This window comes from Phoca vitulina, unplaced genomic scaffold, assembly GCF_004348235.1.
Source record: "Phoca vitulina isolate PV1807 unplaced genomic scaffold, GSC_HSeal_1.0 scaffold59, whole genome shotgun sequence".
NCBI lineage: Eukaryota > Metazoa > Chordata > Mammalia > Carnivora > Phocidae > Phoca > Phoca vitulina.
The window spans coordinates 1920102-1941665 of record NW_022589762.1 but is presented as its reverse complement, the minus strand read 5'-3'; the positions used below and the strand labels follow the sequence as shown (position 1 = coordinate 1941665).

At 43.1% G+C, this 21564-nt stretch overlaps 1 protein-coding gene across 1 annotated transcript in view; it reads right to left on the bottom strand.

The window, feature by feature from the left end:
* Positions 1 to 21564, bottom strand: part of CACNA2D4 (calcium voltage-gated channel auxiliary subunit alpha2delta 4) — a 123528-nt gene that overhangs the window by 85181 nt on the left and 16783 nt on the right. Inside the window, exons 7-15 of the mRNA XM_032390745.1 lie at positions 9665 to 9725; positions 8864 to 9014; positions 6856 to 6930; positions 5636 to 5725; positions 5410 to 5523; positions 4844 to 4922; positions 3206 to 3339; positions 1346 to 1423; positions 470 to 550 (exon numbers count right to left, since the gene is read on the bottom strand). Coding sequence (XP_032246636.1) covers positions 470 to 550; positions 1346 to 1423; positions 3206 to 3339; positions 4844 to 4922; positions 5410 to 5523; positions 5636 to 5725; positions 6856 to 6930; positions 8864 to 9014; positions 9665 to 9725 — 863 coding nt within the window. The remainder of the gene's footprint in view (positions 1 to 469; positions 551 to 1345; positions 1424 to 3205; positions 3340 to 4843; positions 4923 to 5409; positions 5524 to 5635; positions 5726 to 6855; positions 6931 to 8863; positions 9015 to 9664; positions 9726 to 21564) is intronic.

The following is a 21564-nucleotide window of genomic DNA, read 5'->3' as shown; positions in this document are numbered from 1 at the left end:
TCACAGCCGTGAGTTTTTCAAATAGGAATGTAACTGGGCCAACGCCATGCTTCTAGCCATTAATTTTGAATTCCTTTCTAAATTCTACTGTTTATAGCAGCCACAATAATGCATATCATTACTTGGCCTCTTTCCCACCACATATTCTAGGTGCTTTGATGATGTAATCTCACGTGTTCTCCAAACAGGACTGCATGGCATGGAGGAGCAGATTGAAAAACTGAGGCACCAGGAAGGGAAAGAACTTGCTGAAGGCCACAGAGCAAGTCAGAGCTGGTGGTGACAAAGGGTCCCAGAAGTCCAAACCATTGCTCTCATGCTCAGTGCCTGAACTTCGCTAGGGGTGGGATGGCAGGGCCCCATCCAGCTCTGGGCTTGGCTACATTGCCGGCAGAGAGGCTCTTGAGCTTGGTAGGACAGCTCCTAGGGAGCCTGTGATTCCCCACTCAGGCATCTGATCCAGGCTCACCTTGTACCGGGGCGCCAGTTTCATCAGCTCCCTCAGGGCCACATCAGAGCCCACCACACCCAGAAGAATGCCATGGGATCGCTGGAAAGAAAAACACCAAGGTCAGGGGGGCACCTGGCTTCCCTGTGCACAGGGCCGGACTGGACCCTTGGCTCTCCCAGAGTCTGTCTGGAAGAGGAAGCAAGCATCTTAGGCCTTATATGACCCTTCCTCTGCAGTTGGATTTTAGGCTGAGATCTTTGGAATAAAAATCTAGAACCTACGAGAAGAGGCCACAGGAGTAATCTCAGCTGCTGGGAAGATTAATTTCCAGTATAATATTTAAATTGTAATATTTAAAATAAATACAAAGTTGAATGAATTATTAATTTTCATAGCAGAGGCTGAAGTATCAAAATCCAAGGGATCATAACCTATGGATGCTCTGAAACACACAAAGCTTATAAGGAAACATTTTCTGACCAGATGGAGGATGGAAGATTCTAGAAATTCCCTCACCAGAGGCCTTTACAAACAAATTAGAGGCTGCCCAAACTGGTAGGTTAAGTGTTGTTTTGCCAGAAGGTTGGCAAGGGGAGCTTTCTAGCCTTATATCCCAGGACAGTGGTTACAAGTTCAGAGCACTAGGACAATTCCAAACTGGCTGAACAGAATCATTGGGCGAGCTTTGGGAAATATGGACCCCAACCCATCTCCCATCCTCACCCCTTCCCAACCAAGAGATTCTGATATAGCTGGTTGGGCATAGGGCATGGAATCTGAATGTGAAAGGTGGCTCTGATGTGCAGCCAAGTCAAGAACCATTGGTCTAAAGAGGCCAGCCAGTGGCCCCAAGTTCTAATGCCTGTTGCAGCTTCTCAGAGAGTGGCCACTCACAGTTTCATTCTTCTTGCTGAAGACTGGCATGGCCACAGTGGTGAGGAGCATCATGTTCTTGGCCTGTGAAGTGAATAGCTGTCAAGGAGGAAAGAGCAAAGGACAGAAAGCTCAGAGTCCATAGAGTGGAGGATCCACAGTCACCAATGTCAACTACCACTAACGTGTCACCCTCCAACAGGAGGAAAAAGCCACATGTGAGGTTCCCCTTCTCTGCAAAAGGAGAGCTGGCAGAAATGCTGGAGGAGAGAGGTGGGATGGAGAGGGGACCAGGGCAATGTCACTTAGCAGCAACAGTCCTAAGCCAGGGCAAGTGTCAGAACCCCAGAGCCCACAACTCAGCTCCCAAACATGCTCATGAAGTCCTCTGTCTTGGCCATGCCAAGGATGAGCCTGAGCTCAGGGAACAACCCATCCTGCACACACCCAGAAATCTCTGCCATGGACACAAGGTTGGCACACACAACAGTCCAGGACAGTTAAGAGGGAGAAGGACATTGACACTGAGCCACCTGCAAACACAAGTGCATGCATGGGGAAGAACCGCTTAAGGGGAAGCCATGGTGTAGTTGTAGCTGATCGTGGGGTCACTCCTAACACACATGAGACAGACCCACAACCTCTTCCTCACTGAGAACGCCAGAGCCACATCATTCCCCATCTCTGAGATGGTCCTCCTCCCCGACTACCTCATCTTACTGTGTGGGCTCCTTCAGCCTCCTTGAAAGGGACTCCACACAAGCACCCCACTTTATCATGAAGACAGGCCCTCACAGGTGGTGTGTGCAGGTATGTTTGATATGTGTGATCTTCATCAGGATCAACCAAATGTTGTGCTGAGCCCATGGAGGTCTATAGTCTTCTTTCTTGGAGAATGAAGAACTTTTTAAAAATTGGATATATTTGACACATAACCTCATGTTAATTTGAGGTGTTGCTTAAGTGTTGCTTTGATACATTTATGTTGTCATATGATTGACATTGTAGTGATGTCTTTTACATTATGTAATTATTAAAATATTGTATTTGTTATACTGTACATAGATCACTAACCATCAAGTCTCTTCCCCTTCCTCATCTGATTTTTCAGCTGACAGTTTGGAAGTAAGGTTTTCTGAAAGTGAGTGATTTCAGTTGACTAATGTTTTACCAGCTACTGGAACCAGGAGGACCCTAGAGTTGGCCACGGGGATAGCAGGAAACACTCTGGGTCTCTGGTGAGCAGGAAGCTCCTCACCAGCTCCAGGCTGGCCACCTCTAAAGTTCTCTTAGATGAGGGAGAATTACACTTCTCTCTTATCTAAGCCACTGTGTTCAGATCTCTCTTCATCCCAGGCTGATACATCATCACTGAAGCAGGTGGCTACATGTGGGAGATGATATGAGAAGGGACCAGGGCAATGTCACTTAGCAGTGACAAACATCTCATCTGACATTCTGCTTTGGTTATCTATTCCTTTGTGTAAGTCACTGCAACTCATAGACAGTTTCTGAAAGTACAGGGGCCCAGGAAGGGGAGCACCTGATGAAGCCATAGTATCTTGAATTACTGGTCAGACTCCTCTCTTCCTGAAACAGGTAGGAGAGAAGACAATGGGGGCTGTGAGGACAATGGGAAGCAGGAAGGAACAAGTTTGGAGCAGAGGGGCTCTGCTGTGGAGGGCAGCCTTGGACAGGTCTGCTCACTGGGTTTCTGGGTCTCTGGGGGCAGCATACATGCAAGGGTCTTCCAGTGGGCTGAGTATGTTCACCCCTTCACACCATCTCCTGAGGAGGTGCTCTGCTCACCTCTCTCCTGACCCAGGAAGTTACCTCTTATTCCCTGGGGCCCCTAACTCTGAAGCAGGGTCAGGCCCCCACCTTGCTGTCCATGTAGGCTTCCGTCCAGGTGATGTCATGGTCATGGTTGATGACCATAGGGCGGCTGAGCACGTGCAGGTACTCCATCACATTCTCCTGTGCATCTGCCAGTGTGGAGATCTGCGTGTAGTAGCCTAACAGAGGAAAGGGTCTTGTGGTTGTGAAAAGCTGGGGTCACCCTTGGAATTGCTCTCCAGGGCCCACACACTCTCCCCCGGCTGCTCTCAGCTTACAGGTGGGCTCTTCACTGGGAGCTTCCCTGGGTCACAGGGGACTACTTCCCCCCAAGGTTATGCTCTTTCCTGGGGACAGTTGGAGGCCGGTGGTGCTGTCTCAACCTAGGAGAATTCTGGGGGGCCTTCCCAATCCAGAGATGCCACAGGAGCAGCAGGGCCTCAGCGGCAAGGATTGTGTGGGTTGGCTTCCCTCTCATGATGATGCCCTCCTTACTTCCTTACAGGGTTATCTTCCAAGAGCACCCTCTCCTGCATGCAGCTCTGTCTTGGGATCCATTTTCAGGGAGTACAGTCCAAGACAGTGGCTCAGTGCCCCCCAACCCCCTTTCTCTGACCACTGCCCTTCCTCGGTTACAGGGAGGGGTGCTATAGCCTCATTGTTGTAGCCAAGGTGATATTTAAAAGAGCAAATGGCTTACAAGGCTATGAATGACTTAGAACATGTTTACCTCTCTGGTCTCATTGCTTATCACCTCCCACAAAACATTCATTCCACCCTCCAAAAAGTGAAACTGCTTTTTATTCCCAGATGCCTCTTGTCTCAGACCCTCTGTCTGGAACACTCTTCCATGCTCTCTATGTCTGGCTGATTCCTACCATTCTTTATGTCTCAGTGTAGACACCTCTTCCTTTAAGAAGTTCTCCCTGCTGCCTCCAGATGGAGGAAGTACCTCTCCCGTCACGTCCCTCTCCCAACCCCTGTATGGTCTGTGCCCCTCTGCCCTTATAGCACATTTCAGATAACATCACCACTGATGGTTCACTTGTATGTCTCCTCTGCTGGACAGTAGCAAGGACAAGACTGAGTCCATCCTGACCACTTTGCCAGGCACCACAGTACATGCTCAATTAACTTTGGTTGAATTAAGGGCCCAAGCTGGCATTGTGAAGCCCAAGTCTTGGGTTCTGGCCAGAGACAAATGACAACCACACCCAAAACCTTATTCTAAAGAAAATGACGACCCTCTGCTTTTTGTCTGGAAGCAGAACCACGGTAAATGGGCTTAATTTGCAACAAGAGGAATGGAGGCTAGACATAAGAGAGAACTTACATTTAAACTGTGGGTCTCACCCCTGCCTCACTCTGTCTGTATTGTGGTTCATATAGGCTTTATTTGAAGAGAGAATTTTCTCTTCTGTAAACACTGGATAGATAACCTCTCAGTTTCATTTCAGGTGACTTTATGACTTAGAGTCCCTGCAGGGGTAATCATGCATTTACTCAAGGTTTCATGGGGGCAATCTACATTTTGTCTAGCTTTTCCCAAGTAAGAAGGAAGAGCAGATACTGTCATCTCGACACAGTACTGCTCCTCTGCAAGGCCCCCATGCAGGAACCATGGCTCAGCATCTCTGATGACTGGGTGCAGGCTGCAAGGAGCTCTGCTCACACACCACCTACCTTTGTTGTTGCATGCAATCCACTTCATGCGGTCAGCAAAAGTCACTTCTCTTCCAATAAGATAAGTGAAAACTCGAACCTAATCCACAAGACACAGATGTACTCAGCAGCCATGATTCCTGGCTATAAGTAGTGCTAATATTATTTATGTGAGTCTTGGATGTCAGGTCAAACACTTTGCTGACTTTGGATTCTCCACTCTCATCCTATTGACCAGAAAGGATCCTGAGGCCCAGGCAGCGATGGGACTTGCCAGGGCCAGGGTGACATGGGCCAGGTACAGGGCGGAGGGTAACAGCCTGGCAGTTTTCCTCTCAACACCACATCTGATTTCTCACCCTGAACTCTTTCTCACATGAGACCTCTGTGCCTAGGGTCAACATAATTTTGGAACACCAGTCTGGGACATACTATCTGAATATACTAACAGGTCTAATGGGGCAGAGCATTTGAACTCAAGGCAGGCCTGGTTTTTCTGGGCACTATTGGTTATCCCATGCAGGCAGTAGGAGAACACTTCCTTTGGTCCCTTCCCCTGCCCTCTTGACTTCCACCAGAAGAGTAACCTTGCAGTCTGGCCAGTTGTACTTCTCAAACACTGGCTCATAGTCCTCCACAGCCCCATCGGTGATCAGCATGATGGCCTGGTTGCAGAGGCTTCCTTGCCGGGCCTCTTGGAACTGTGTGGGGAAAGGACAGGCACCGTAACTGCAGGCCATCTACTACCCTCCCCACACCTCCACCCTGTCTCCCAACCTTTCACTCTTCCCCAGCTTCACCATGTGTGGGTACCTGCTTCAGGATCTGGAAGGCTTCGATCAAGGCTTGGTTCACGACCCCCACACCCCTGACCATCAGCTCATCTACCAGCTGTTTGAAATGCTGTCATGGGTAAGAAATTAGAGGAGGGTCAGTGGATTGACAGCCAGGGAACTTTCATCTTTGGTCTTTTTTTTTTTTTTTTAAAGATTTTATTATTAATTTGACAGAGAGAGACACAGCGAGAGAGGATACACAAGCAGGGGGAGTGGGAGAGGGAGAAGCAGGCTTCCTGCTGAGCAGGGAGCACGATGCGGGGCTCGATCCCAGGACCCTGGGATCATGACCTGAGCCGAAGGCAGACGCTTAACGACTGAGCCACCCAGGCGCCCCTCATCTTTGGTCTTAATTTCAGAGGCTGTTTAGAGCTGTTTTCCCAGAGCATGATTGCAGGATCCATCTCTTCATGATCCAGCTAATTTCATGGCTGGATCCCTACAATAGATGTTTCTCAAATGCCCCCAAGATAAACTGAAAGAGTGTAAGTGGCTGGGTGCAAACACAACCCCACTACTAGAAGGAAATGCCAAGTGTGAGCCTATCCAGAGGAGGGAGACAGTCCAGGCAGACTGCTAGGAGCCACTGTCCAGGTTCCCAGGTCCCCAGCACCTTCCGCACCCAGCCCAATGTAACTAACAATGAACATTTCACAGGAGAAACCAGGGAGGCCACCAGGGGCTCCAGGGTCCAACCTGAGGCCCGGATTCAAGAAGCAGCCAAACTCAAATTCCCCAGTCACAGGAAGAAGGATCTGTCACATGAAAACTTTTCCCTTTAAAAAAAGTTGCCTCTCCTCCTTGGCCTTTGAGAAGGACTCAATCTAATGGGTTTGAACTTCTCTTCCTTTTGGGGAAGCTCCTTGTGACTGATATAGTGGAAAGGCCCATGGAAGAGGCAAAGAGGGAAACTGAGTCTTGGATAATCCATAGAGTGAAAAAGCAGTCCTGAATAAGTGAGATTTCCCTTGGATGGAAGATCTCTCTGTGCTCACTATTTGCTCTGATAGGCAGGCAGCATATTTATGAAGCAATTTCTTGGGTGTATTTACGTGGGTAACTTCTTTGTCCTCTTTCCAAGTGCCATGGGAATAAGTAAAGGGGGCCATCAGGCAGTCTGTACAGGTGACTGCCCACCATCCTAATCAGAGCAGGGACTCAGAAGAATCAGGCACTCACCTGATGGTGGACACTCACCTCACGATTGTCTCGATCCGCCTGGACAAGGATCCCTTTAAAACAAGGCTCGATGTAATGGATGTAGTCACTGTACTGCAGTTGCAAAGGGCAGAGGGGACAGGAGAATGGACTGGGTCAGTTTGGAATGTCAGGACCCAGTGAAAAAGCTCAGGCAACTCACAGGTCACCTAAGCACATGTATAATATTATCTTGGGGTACCCTATGCTTCTGGTAGTTCTCCTGAGTAGAGAGAAGGCACTACAGAGAACAGTGAGGTATTAACTCCAAAAATTCTCCCTCAAATCCTAGTCTTGGACCATTTTTTTCAGGTGGCTGGCTGAGTGATGTCCATCTCCCAGAACACAGAGAACCTGAAGGTACTGAGAGAATCCCTTTGGTCTTCACCCCTATGACTAGACAAAGTGCCTTCCATGAGAATCCCAGAGCCTTCCATGTGCAGACCCCTCCCCAGGGCCTGGGTCTGGGGATTAGGAACTGTGTTCTTTCACCCTTTGCCTTGCACTTATGATGAAGATCTTCTAGCTATCCACAAGGAATGGGAAGGGAAAAAGATGAATTATTACTGCCCTCTTTTTCCTAATCACTCCACTTCCTTATAGTTAAGATTCAAATCTTCAAGATGTCTTTAATCCACTTCTGTTTAAATAAGAAAGGGAGGGGCGCCTGGGTGGCTCAGTCGGTTGAGCAGCCGACTCTTGATTTCAGCTCAGGTCATGGTCTCAGGGCCGTGGTATCAAGCCCACATCAGGCTCTGCCCTCAGCAGGGAGTCTGCTTGTCTCTAGCGCTCTCTCAAATAAAATCTTAAAAAAAGAAAATAAATGAGAGGGAGAGAAAGGGGGATGATGGTGACACGGTGGTAGGAGTGCATGCAAGTTCTAGGGCAAATGGTGGGGTGTTCTGGGGGAACATTGGGAGCAAATGCTTCCCCTACCTCTCCTCCCCAAACAGCAGGAGAAGGGTTGGGAGAGAGGTGGGGCAGGCTCTGCGGGAGGAGCAGGAGCTCCCCCCACTCTCCCGGAGGTGTCAGACCTGATCTCGTAGTTGTCCTGTCGCTGCTGCAGATCATGACCAGGGATGGAAAGGTGGTGGAGATGGGGAGGGTGGGGTCCAGGAGTGGTGCAAGTGGGTAAATGATGTAGGCCTCAGGGGAGCAATTCAGGGATGAGGGGGGCCCTTCTCATACCCTGGGATGAACATTTTGAAGTTAAATCATTTTGCCTTGGTATCCCTTTACTAGATACATAAATCCCACTGAAGGCAAGCATTTTCAGCACGGTGACAAGCCGATGGGGGAAAGTTTTGGATCACGTGACCTTCAAAATGATGCCTCCAAGGTGGCAGTCAACTCTGCGTCCTTGGAGGACAGAGCTTGCCTGCTCTTTCATTACATTCCTGACTTGTATCTTCCCATTTCTTTCTGCTTCATCCCTCTCCTTCATTACTTTTCTAGGGCAGGCAGAGCTATCCTCAGGAAGATTTGTGGTGAAAGCAGGACCAGGGTTTGCTGGTCCCTTTCTAGGCCCCCACAACCTATGCACCTATGTTCCCCTTCTCCTGATGCATCTGGATTTGGGTGGAATGAAAGAAGTGGAAGGGCTGAAAATGTAAAAAGCAAGAGCCCAGGGTTCACTCATCCTAACCATAATGGAGAGGCTGTTCCAGAGATGGGTACCAGTCAAGAGCACATGGATGGGGGTAAGTTAGGTATTTGCTCAGGGCCAGTGCCTCTTAATTATTATTCTCAGACTCATCTGAGAAACTGATGAAATCTATGGAATCAGAAAAAATGGATGCACACATTTTACACATAATTTCAGAAACTCTGTGGACCTCTTGAAGGCCATCCTTGGTCCGACCTTAGCTTAGAAGCCCCGGCTTCAGAGGAGAGAATCATTATACAGTATGAAGCATCAAATGATTATAAGTATAGGTCATTCTAGTTGCAGGCAGAGGAAAGGTTTTTTCCTAGGGAGAGCTATTCTAGAGCAGGAAGGCACATTTACCGCGATGATGTTAACAAAGTCATTCTCCCCCAGTGTGTCCAGGATGGTGGAGATGGTGTGCTTGGCGATAGTCATCCGCAGCCCCTTCATGCTACCACTCGTATCCACCACAATCACTATGTCCTTGGGAGAAGTAGCAGCTTGAATGTACCTTTAACAGAAAGAAAGCACAGGCCAATGTTGGGAAAACCAAAGCCACAACAGCCTCCCAACTGAGTCTCTAACTATTTCTATTCAGATTCTGGCTCAAGTGTGCCCAAGGTTCAGGTTAGTGATCCATCAAAGCTAGGTTTTATACACTCAGCATAGTTCTAAAGCCATTTTGGGGTCAACAGCTGGGAATGTGCACATCTAATAGGCCTGTCAGGTGGGAGCAAGGTTAAGTCCCAGTGGTAACCCTTATCCTCTTCGTTTTGGACCAGCCAGTGTCCTGGAGGGCCAGATAGCAGGGAGGGATATAGTTGGATTCCACCCTCAGATTTTGTTACAAATCTGCCAGAGGAGGCATGTGGAAGGAGAGGAAACTTTGGTAGAACGCTGATTTAGAGACAGCTCAATGTACTGTGAGGAGGTTTGGGGTGGTAAAGACAGATGTGATGAGTCCTGGAGCAAGGGCAGCTGCAGAGACAAGGAGAAATGCAGCCAGCAACTCTTCCTGCTCTCGTGTGGGGTTAAGGTTCTACAGACCTGAGGCCCTTGGCTGGTGGTGGGGGTGGGGCAGAGACTACAGGAGAACTAGGCAGAACCCAGAGGTTATAGGAGAGATGCCAGCACCAGAAACCTTTCCCCTGCAGCTCTTACCAGCCACGATTTCTGCAGTCAAAGGCAATGACTCCATTCTCATCAGGTGTCCATTTGATACCTGGGGAAATAAAGTCTGGCTCTTTCACCAGCTCAATAAAGCTGCTTCAGAGCACTGGTTGGGTGATGATGTCCAGTTTGGCCATCCCCAGTGCAGGGCCAGCAGTGGACCTGGGCGGCAGGGTGTGGGACTGCTAGATCACACCCTGCAAATTGAGACAGCAGGCAAGGAGGAAGGCCAGCTTATGGAGGGACACCTAACACCCATACTGCCCAGACCCAGAGTTGGGGTTACTTTCAAATGGTAGGACCCCCAAATGTGATGCCTGAGACTCTTGTGACTGAACCTTATATCAAGCTGTAGAAGGGGAAGCTTGAAGGAGGTGTGACTTTTAACATCCATTACCATCAGCAAAGCAGGGACAGAGTGGTAAACAGCCAGATGCTCAGATCTCTAGCCCACCTGCTTCTACTCAGCTTAATTAAGCTCACTGGGAGAAGTGATGTGGTAATAAGACTGTAAGCTCCTTGAAGTCAGGGATTCCCAGTATCTAGCACAGTGTCCGACACAGCACCTAGCAGAGTTGATGCTCAATAAATGTTACATGAATGAAAAATGAATAAATGAGTATGAAAGATCTTGCCTTGGGCACTAGCGGAGTGCTGGGATAGATTTTGTCTTATTCATCTGTTCAGAAACTTGGATAAATGCACACAAAGCACAGATAACACTCACAAGATCCACGATAGAATCTCTGTTGAAAGATTTTAACGATTGGGAATAGTGGGTTCAAAATAAGGAGATGAAAAATAAATGGTGAAATTGTTGTAGGTTATGTTTGGGCTAGAAAAAAAATAGTGGCAGTATCATGAATGTCTAGGAGCTCCAAGAGATCGCCCTGTTCCACAGCAGTGAGACTTCAGATGAGATGCACCCTTTGAGGCATTGCTGGTCTCTCAAAGGTAGGAGATGTTTTCAGGCATCATGGCCCCAAACCAGACAAATGAAAGCAGAGTTCTAAGAGTGAGGGGCAGAGGCCAAGGCAGCCAGGAGCCCTGGAAGGAAGAAACGGGACCAGATCATGGTGGGAGCTTGAGTAACAATGGCTCTGATGTAGACCTGCAGGCAGCTGGGAGAAGTAGGGTCTTCCAAAGGCCACATTCCTATAGCAGCACGATTGTGGGCAATCTGATCCTTAGAACAGTAATGAGGAGGGGGAATTGTGTCTGAGGTTCTTGGCTCTAAACCAAAACCTTAGAAGAGGGTTTTAGTGGTCCTGGTAGGGGTATCTTCAACTCCCAAGAAGAGACAGAAGTGGTCCTCTGGAGGGGAAGCTTGCCTCTTGAAGTGGTATGGCCTCATAGGCAAAGATTACCAAATACATGAGAAACAGGCAGTGTGAGTGAGAGGCAGCTGAAGCAAGAACCATCAGATGTAGCCTCCCAAGGATTACAGGTGTCTGAATTACCAAATACAAGGTATAGGATAGCTATGTTGGAGAAATCACCAGGAAGAATATATAACAATAAGTGATTAGGAATAAAGAAACAGCCTTAAGAATATGGAACATTTGGAAATGAAAAAAAAATATTTAAGTTGAAAAAATGCATAATGGATTGCTCACAGGTAAAGAGAAAATGCATGCATTTGAAGGATTCATCCAGAGGCTAGAGTGAGAAGGTCTAATGTGTGTCTGGCTGGAGGTGTAGAAAAAGAAAAAGGAGAACATGAGGAAGGACAATGGTGTCAGCATGCTCTAGGACTGAGAAATAATCCCAATCCACAGAATTAGGAAACACAGTGTATCCCAAGCAGGAAAAATAAGATACCCACATGTAGACATGCAGTAGTGAAACTGCACAGCTCCGAAGGCAAATAAATGGTGAAATTGTCGTAGGTTATGGTAAATAAATAAATAACTACCTTGAAAACAGCCAGAAAAGCTAGAATACTTACAAAGGAACAGCAGTTAAACTGATAGTGGATTTTTGCATCATCAGTGGAAGCCAGAAGACATTGGAAACACAGTTTTAAGGTGTTGAGAGAAAATAATTGCTAATTTAGAAATGCATTCCCAGCAAAAACAATCATTAAAGAATACAACAGTGTTGATAGAGAACAACAGTGTTGTTTGCTGAAATCAGCTTGGGGGTTTCTAGTTCCTCTGTGCTGTTATTTATTGCAAACCATTTCTCAGGGGTGTGTCATTAAATGCAGGCTTAGTCACTCCTCTCCAAAACAAAAGGACTTTGCCTTTTCTGTTTAAATAAGATGACAACAGGAAATGATTTGTGTAATTCATAAAAAAAAGATGAATTTAAAAGCAAAACAAAACAAAAAAAGAGGATAAAATAAAACGTTTGTAGATAAACAAAGCTGGAGCAGTTTACCACCCAGAGACCTACTGGAAAGGAACTTCTGGAGGATTTACTTCAAGAAGGAAAAGGATCTCGGAAAGACAGCTTGAGATGCATGAAAGAATGGTTGGCAAATAAAATAGTAAACAAAGCACTAATTCCAAATAGGCAATGTTTGTCTCAAGTAACAGTAACAGTATCTAATTTGTGGGAATAAAAAAAGGGAAATGTTAGATAACAATAGAATGGAAGTCAAGGTGGGAGAAGGAGATGTAAGTGCAAGAGTCCTAAAGCCCTTTTGTGACTGGAAGGAGAGTAAAGATATTATTTAATTTTAACATCTTGTGTTAGTATGCCTGATAAAATTGCGGGGGTAATTACTAAAAATAAAACCAGAAGGATAAGTTCCAAACTGATAGAAAAATAGAGAAGTAATGAGGGAAGGAGATATTTATCAAAATTTAATCATTGAAAAAGACAAAGAAGGAGAAAGAGGAAACATAAAAATAGAAGAACAAGTAAAAATTTTAAAAATCATACAATAGCATGTTCAAATATATCAATACAATAAATGTAAATGTATTTAACTTGCCAGCCAGTAAAAGAGATTGTCAGTTTGGATAAAAACTGAAAAGCTATGAGCTATTTTCAAGAGATAGGACTAAAACAGAACAACACAGAAGGTTGGAAGTAAAAGGAGGCAAAAAATATATATTACCCAAATACTAACCAAGAACTGGTATCACTCTATGGATATCAGACAAAATAGACTTACAACAGAAAGTGTCATGGGGGCTACTGAAGGTCAAATAGCAAAGATAGAGAAATCAGCAAAAATATAGAAAATTTAAACAATACAATTAACAAGCTTGGCCTAACAACATATGCAGAAATTTTCATCGAACAATTAGAACACATATATTCTTTTCAAGCACACATGGAATATTTTAAAACTGGATGACATACTTGATGGCATCTCAACTGATTTCACATAATCAGTACCACACATGCCAGTTTCTCTGACTGCAAATAAACTGAATTAGAAATTTATAATGAGAGGCTGGTGGGCTGGGCGGGTGGCGGGCGGCCAGGAGCGCACGGCAGACTCGGCAGCCGCGAGTAGTTAGTTACTTGTTAGTCAGTGTCAGTTGCTTGGTGGCGGCGGCCACGGTCACCAGGAAGGGATGGGCCAGCTGGCGATGGTGGTCACCACAGTGGCATGTGTGCCTTTCAGGTATCTGCCCGAACTGGAACTTATGCTGTAAACATTTTTTTGTGGATTCATCTAAAAACCTGAGGTCTCTTCTCATTTATTTAGTGTATATTTTTCTGGGGTTGTTGTTACCCTGTTAGCATTTTGTTCTCTCATTCACCTATTCTCCTCTGGACAAAATGACAAGACGGAAAAAATCACCTCAAAAAAAAGAACAAGAGGCAGTACCGACTGCCAGGGACCTAATCAATATGGACATTAGTAAGATGTCGGAACTAGAGTTCAGAATGACGATTTTAAAGATACTAGGTGGGCTTGAAAAAAGCATGGAAGATATTAGAGAAACCCTTTCTGGAGAAAAAAAAGAACTAAAATCTAACCACGTCGAAATTAAAAGGGCTATTAATGAGGTGCAGTCAAAAACGGAGGCTCTAACTGCTAGGATAAATGAGGCAGAAGAGAGAATTAGTGATCTAGAAGACTAAATGATGGAAAATAAAGAAGCTGAGAAAAAGAGAGATAAACAACTACTGGATCACGAAGGCAGAATCGAGAGATAAGTGATACCATAAGACGAAACAATATTAGAATAATTGGGATCCCAGAAGAAGAAGAAAGAGAGAGAGAGGCAGAAGGTATATTGGAGCAAATTATAGCAGAGAACTTCCCTAATTTGGGGAAGGAAACAGGTATCAAAATCCAGGAGGCACAGAGAACCCTCCTCAAAATCAATAAAAATAAGTCAACACCCCGACATCTAATAGTAAAACTTACGAGTCTCAGAGACAAAGAGAAAATCCTGAAAGCAGCTCGGGAGACGAGACGTAACCTACAATGGTAGAAACATTAGATTGGCAACAGACCTATCCAGAGACCTGGCAGGCCAGAAAAGACTGGCATGATATATTTAGAGCACTAAATGAGAAAAATATGCAGCCAAGAATACTATATCCAGCTAGGTTGTAACTGAAAATAGAAGGAGAGATAAAAAGCTTCGAAGACAAACAAAAACCAAAGGAATTTGCAAACACGAAACCAGCCCTACAAGAAATATTGAAAGGGGTCCTCTAAGCAAAGAGAGAGCCTAAAAGCAACATAGACCAGAAAGGAACACAGACAATATGCAGTAACAGTCACCTTACAGGCAATACAATGGCACTAAGTTCATATCTTTCAATAGTTACCCTGAATGTAAATGGGCTAAATGCCCCAATCAAAAGACACAGGCTATCAGATTGGATAAAAAAACAAGACCCATTGATATGCTGTCTGCAAGAAACTCATTTTAGATGCAAAGACACCTCCAGATTGAAAGTGAGGGGGTGGAAAACCATTTCCCATGCTAATGAACATCAAAAGAAAGCTGGGGTGGCAATCCTTATATCAGACAAATTAGATTTTAAACCAAAGACTATAATAAGAGATGAGGAAGGACACTATATCCTACTTAAAGGGTCTATCCAACAAGAAGATCTAACAATTGTAAATATCTATGCCCCTAACATGGGAGCAGCCAATTATATAAGCCAATTAATAACAAAAGCAAAGAAACACATCGGCAACAATACAATAATAGGACTTTAACAACCCCCTCACTGAAATGGACAGATTATCTAAGCAAAAGATCAACAAGGAAATAAAGACTTTAAATGACACACTGGACCAAATGGACTTCACAGATATATTCAGAACATTCCATCCCGAAGCAACAGGATACACATTCTTCTCTAGTGCCCATGGAACATTCTCCAGGATAGATCACATCCTAAGTCACAAATCAGGTCTCAACCGGTACCAAAAGACTGGGATCATTCCCTGCATATTTTCAGACCACAATGCTTTGAAACTAGAACTCAGTCACAAGAGGAAAGTTGGAAAGTACTCAAATACATGGAGGCTAAAGAGCATCCTACTAAAGAATGAATGGGTCAACCAGGAAATTAAATAAGAATTTAAAAAATTCATGGAAACAAATGAAAATGAAAACACAACTGTTCAAAATCTTTGGGATGCAGCAAAGGCAGTCCTAAGAGGCAAGTATATAGCAATACAAGCCTTTCTCAAGAAACAAGAAAGGTCTCAAATACACAACCTAACCCTACACCTAAAGGAGCTGGAGAAAGAACGGCAAATAAAGCCTAAACCCAGCAGGAGAAGAGAAATAATAAAGATCAGAGCAGAAATCAATGAAATAGAAACCAAAAGGACAGTAGAACATATCAACAAAACTAGGAGCTGGTCTTTGAAAGAATTAACAAGATTGAGAAACCCCTGGCCAGACTTATCAAAAAGAAAAGAGAAAGGACCCAAATAAACAAAATCATGAATGAAAGAAGAGAGATCACAACCAACACCAAAGAAATACAAACAATTATAAGAACATATTATGAGCAACTATATGCCAGCAAATTAGATAATCTGGAAGAAATGGATGCATTCCTAGAGATGTATCAACTACCAAAACTGAACCAGGAAGAAATAGAAAACCTGAACAGACCTATAACCACTAAGGAAATAGAAGCAGTCATCAAAAATCTCCCAAAACACAAAAGCCCAGGGCCAGATGGCTTCCCAGGGGAATTCTACCAAACATTTCAAGAAGAATTAATACCTATCCTTCTGAAACTGTTCCAAAAAATAGAAATGGAAGGAAAACTTCCAAACTCATTTTATGAGGCCAGCATTACCTTGATCCCAAAACCAGACAAAGACCCCATCAAAAAGGAGAATTACAGACCAATATCCCTGATGAACATGGATGCAAAAATCTCACCAAAATACTAGCCAATAGGATCCAACAGTACATTAAAAGGATTATTCACCACGACCAAGTCGGATTTATCCCTGGGTTGCAAGGTTGGTTCAACATCCGCAAATCAATCAACGTGATACAATACATTAACAAAAGAAAGAACAAGAATCATACGATCCTCTCAATAGATGCAGAAAAAGCATTTGACAAAGTACAGCATCCTTTCTTGATCAAAACTCTTCAGAGTATAGGGATAGAGGGTACATACCTCAATATCATAAAAGCCATCTATGAAAAACCTACAGCGAATATCGTTCTCAATGGGGAAAAACTGAGAGCTTTCCCCCTAAGGTCAGGAACGCGGCAGGGATGTCCACTATCACCACTGCTATTCAACATAGTATTGGAAGTCCTAGCCACAGCAATCAGACAACAAAAAGAAATCAAAGGCATCCAAATTGGCAAAGAAGAAGTCAAACTCTCACTCTTTGCAGATGATATGATACTTTATGTGGAAAATCCCAAAGACTCCACCCCAAAACTGCCAGAACTCATACAGGAATTCAGTAAAGTGGCAGGATATAAAATCAATGCACAGAAATCAGTGGCATTCCTATACACCAACAACAAGTCAGAAGAAAGAGAAATTAAGGAGTCGATCCCATTTACAATTGCACCCAAAACCATAAGATACCTAGGAATAAATCTAACCAAAGAGGCAAAGGATCTGTACTCAGAAAACTATAAAATACTCATGAAAGAAATTGAGGAAGACACAAAGAAATGGAAAAACGTTCCATGCTCATGGATTGGAAGAACCAATATTGTGAAGATGTCAATCCTACCTAGAGCAATCTACACATTCAATGCAATCCCCATCGAAATACCATCCACTTTTTTCAAAGAAATGGAACAAATAATCCTAAAATTTGTATGGAACCAGAAAAGACCCCGAATAGCCAGAGGAATGTTGAAAAAGAAAAGCAAAGCTGGCGGCATCACAATTCCAGACTTCCAGCTCTACTACAAAGCTGTCATCATCAAGACAGTATGGTACTGGCACAAAAACAGACACATCGATCAATGGAACAGAATAGAGAGCCCAGAAATGGACCCTCAACTATATGGTCAACTCATCTTTGACAAAGCAGGAAAGAATGTCCAATGGAAAAAAGACAGTCTCTTCAACAAATGGTGTTGGGAAAATTGGACAGCCACATGCAGAAGAATGAAACTGGACCATTTCCTTACACCACACACAAAAATAGACTCCAAATGGTTGAAAGACCTCAATGTGAGACAGGAGTCCATCAAAATCCTAAAGGAGAACACAGGCAGCAACCTCTTCGACCTCAGCCGCAGCAACTTCTTCCTAGAAACATCGCCAAAGGCAAGGGAAACCAGGGCAAAAATGAACTATTGGGACTTCATCAAGATAAAAAGCTTTTGCAAGGCATAGGAAACAGTCAACAAAACCAAAAGACAACTGACAGAATGGGAGAAGATATTTGCAAATGACATATCAGATAAAGGGCTAGTATCCAAAATCTATAAAGAACTCATCAAACTCAACACCAAAAGAACAAAGAATCCAATCAAGAAATGGGCAGAAGAAATTAACAGACATTTTTCCAAAGAAGACATCCAAACGGCCAACAGACACATGAAAAAGTGTTCAATATCGCTCGGCATCAGGGAAATCCAAAGCAAAACCTCAATGAGATACCACCTCACACCAGTCAGAATGGCTAAAATTAACAAGTCAGGAAATGACAGATGTTGGCGGGGATGCGGAGAAAGGGGAACCCTCCTACACTGTTGGTGGGAATGCAAGCTGGTGCAGCCACTCTGGAAAACAGTATGGAGGTTCCTCAAAAAGTTGAAAATAGAGCTACCATATGATCCAGCAATTGCACTCCTGGGTATTTACCCCAAAGATACAAAAGTAGGGACCCGAAAGGGTACGTGCACCCCGATGTTTATAGCAGCAATGTCCACAATAGCTGAACTGTGGAAAGAGCCAAGATGTCCATCAACAGATGAATGGATAAAGAAGGTGTGGTATATATATACAATGGAATATTATGCAGCCATCAAAAGGAATGAGATCTTGCCATTTGCAACGACGTGGATGGAACTGGAGGGTATTATGCTGAGTGAAATAAGTCAAACACAGAAAGACATGTATCATATGACCTCACTGATATGAGGAATTCTTAATCTCAGGAAACAAACTGAGGGTTGCTGGAGTGGGAGGTGGGGTGGAAGGGATGGGGTGACTGGGTGATGGACACTGGGGAGGGTATGTGCTCTGGTAAGCACTGTGAATTGTGCAAGACTGTTGAATCTCAGATCTGTACCTCTGAAACAAATAATGCAATATATGTTAAGAAAGAAAAAAAGAAGAAGAAGAATGTAGCAGGAGGGGAAGAATGAAGGGGGGGAAATCGGAGGGGGAGAAGAACCATGAGAGACGATGGACTCTGAAAAACAAACTGAGGGTTCTAGAGGGGAGGGGGGTGGGAGGATGGGTTAGCCTGGTGATGGGTATTGAGGAGGGCACGTTCTGCATGGAGCACTGGGTGTTATGCACAAACAATGAATCATGGAACACTATATCTAAAACTAATGATGTAATGTATGGGGATTAACATAACAATAAAAAAAATAAAAAAAAAACTAATGATGTAATGTATGGTGATTAACATAACATAATAAAAAAAAGAAAAAAAGGAAAAAAATTATAATGGAAAGATAAATATAATTGGATATATTTGGAAATTTTAAAACACACTTTTAAACAACTAAAAGGTCAAAGAAGAAATCACAGGGAAATTAAAAAATGTGTAGAAGCAAATGATAATTTAAACACTACCATGACACCAAAAACCCAGGCAATAACTTCTGTGTATCAGAGGACACAATCAATAGAGTGAAAAGAGAACCATAGAATGGGAGAAAATATTTGCAAATTATTTATTTGATAAGAGGTTAATATCCACTAAACATAAAGAACTACAACTCAAGAACAACAAAAGCAAACAATTGAATTCAAAAATAGGCAAAGGACTTGAATAGACATTTCTCAAATAAGATATATAAATGGCCAATAAGCACAAGAGAAAATGCTCAACATCCTAGTCATTAGAAAAATGCAAATCAAAAACCATGATGAGATACCACTCACACCCATTAAGATGTGAGTAAAAAATTTTTTTTACATAACAAGGATGGGGAGGAATTGGAACCCTTGTGCACTTGGTGGAAATATAAAATGATATAGTTACTATGGAAAACAGTGTGGCAGTTCCTCCAAAAATTAAAAATAGAATTGCTATATGACCCAGGAATTCCACTTCTCAGGACATATCCAAAATAAGTGAATGCAGGGTCTCAAGGAAATATTTGCACATCCCTATTCATAGTAGCATTATTCACAATAGCTAAAATGTAGAAGCAGCTCAAGTGTCCATCCACAGATGAATGAATAAACAAAATGTGGTCTACCATACAATGAAATATTATTCAGTCTTATAAAGGATGGAAATTCTGACACAGGCTGTAACATGGATGCATCTGGAAGACATTACACTAAGTTAAATAGCCAGTCATAAAAAGACAAATATTGTAGGATTCCACTTATACAAGATACCTAGAGCAGTCAAATTCATGGAGATAGAAAGTAGATGGTGGTTGCCAGAGGCTGGAAGGAAAAAGGGAATGGTGAGTTATTGTTTAAACTGGTACAGAGTTCCAATTTTGCAAGATGAAGAGAGTTCTGGAGCTGGATGGTGGTGATAGTTGCACAACAACATTAATGTACTTAATGCCACTGAATCAAACACTTAAAGGTGGTTAGGATGGACAAGAACAAATAATACTAAAATTTGTATGGAACAGCAAAAGACCCCCAAATAGCCAAAGCAATCTTGAGAAAGAACAGGGTTGGAGGAAGCATGCTCTCTGCTTTCAAATTATACTATAAAGCTGTAGTAATCAAATCAGTATGGTACTGGCACAAAACAGACATACAGATCAATGGAACGAATTCAGAAAACAAATCCATAATTATATGGTCAATTAATCTACAAAAAAGGAAGCAAGTACATAACAATGGGAAAGACAGTCTCGTGCTGGGAAAACTGGACAGCTACATGCAAAAGAATGAAATTAGACCACTTTCTTACACCATATAAAAAAATAAACTCAAAATAAATCAAATACCTAAATGTAAGACCTGAAACCATAAAATTCCTAGAAGAAAACATAGTCAATAAGCTCTTTGACATCGGTCTTAACAACATATTTTTGGATAGGTCTCCTCAGGCACGGCAACAAAAGCAAAAATAACATGGGACTACATCAAACTAAAAAAATTTTGCAGTGAAGGAATCCATCAACAAAGTAAAAGGCAACCTACTGAATGGAAGAAGATATTTGCAAATGATATATACAAGAAGGAGTTGATATTCAAAATACATAAAAAAAAACTCATACAACTCAACAACAAAAAAGCAAACAACTTGATTAAAAAATGGGCAGAGGACGCGAACAGACATTTTTCTAAAGAAGATGTACAGATGGCCAACCGACACATGAAAAGATGCTCAGCATCACTCATTATCAGAGACATGCAAATCAAGCCACAGTGAGATACCACCTCACACCTGTCAGAATGGCTAGTATCAAAAAGACAAGAAATAACAAGTGCTGGCAAGAATGAGGAGAAGAGGGAACTCTTGTGCACCATTGATGGAAATGTAAATTGGTGCAGTCCCTATGGAAAACAGTATGGTGGTTCCTAAAAAAATTAAAAATAGAACTGCCACACAATCTAGCAATTCCACTTCTGGATATTTATTTGAAGAAAATAAAATCACTAATCTGAAAAGATATATGCAGCCCTATGATTCCTGCAGCGCTAACACAATACCCGAGACATGGAAGTGACCTAAGTATTCACTGATAGATGAATGGATAAAGAAGATGTGGTATATATACACAATGGAATATTGCTCAGTCATAAAAAGAATGAAATCTTGCCATTTGCAATGACATGGATGGAGCTAGAGGGTATTATGCTAAGTGAAATAAGTCAGACAAAAACAAATACTTTTATGTGTGGAATCTAAAAAGCAAATGAACAGACAAAACAAAACAAAGAGACTCATAGATACAGAGAACAAATTGGTGGTTGACAGAGGTGAGGGGGCTAGGAAATGGGCAAAGGAGGTGAAAGGGATTAAGAGATATAAACTTCTAGTTATAAAATAAATAAGTCACAGGGATGTAATGTACAACATAGGGAATATAGTCAATAAAATTGTAATAACTATAGTCACAGAGGGTAATGAGCTTTCGAGGTGATCTTTCCGTAATGTATAAAAAAATTGAATTACTATGTTGTATGCCTGAAACTAATATAATATCACTTATAATTTCATTTTAAAAGTTAGGGTGATAAGTTTTATGTTATATGTATTTTACCATAATTAAAAAAATTTAAAACCCACTACTAATCACACCCTGTGAGGTGCAGCAAAAGTGGAGCTTCTAGGGCCAAGGTCTGGCCATAAA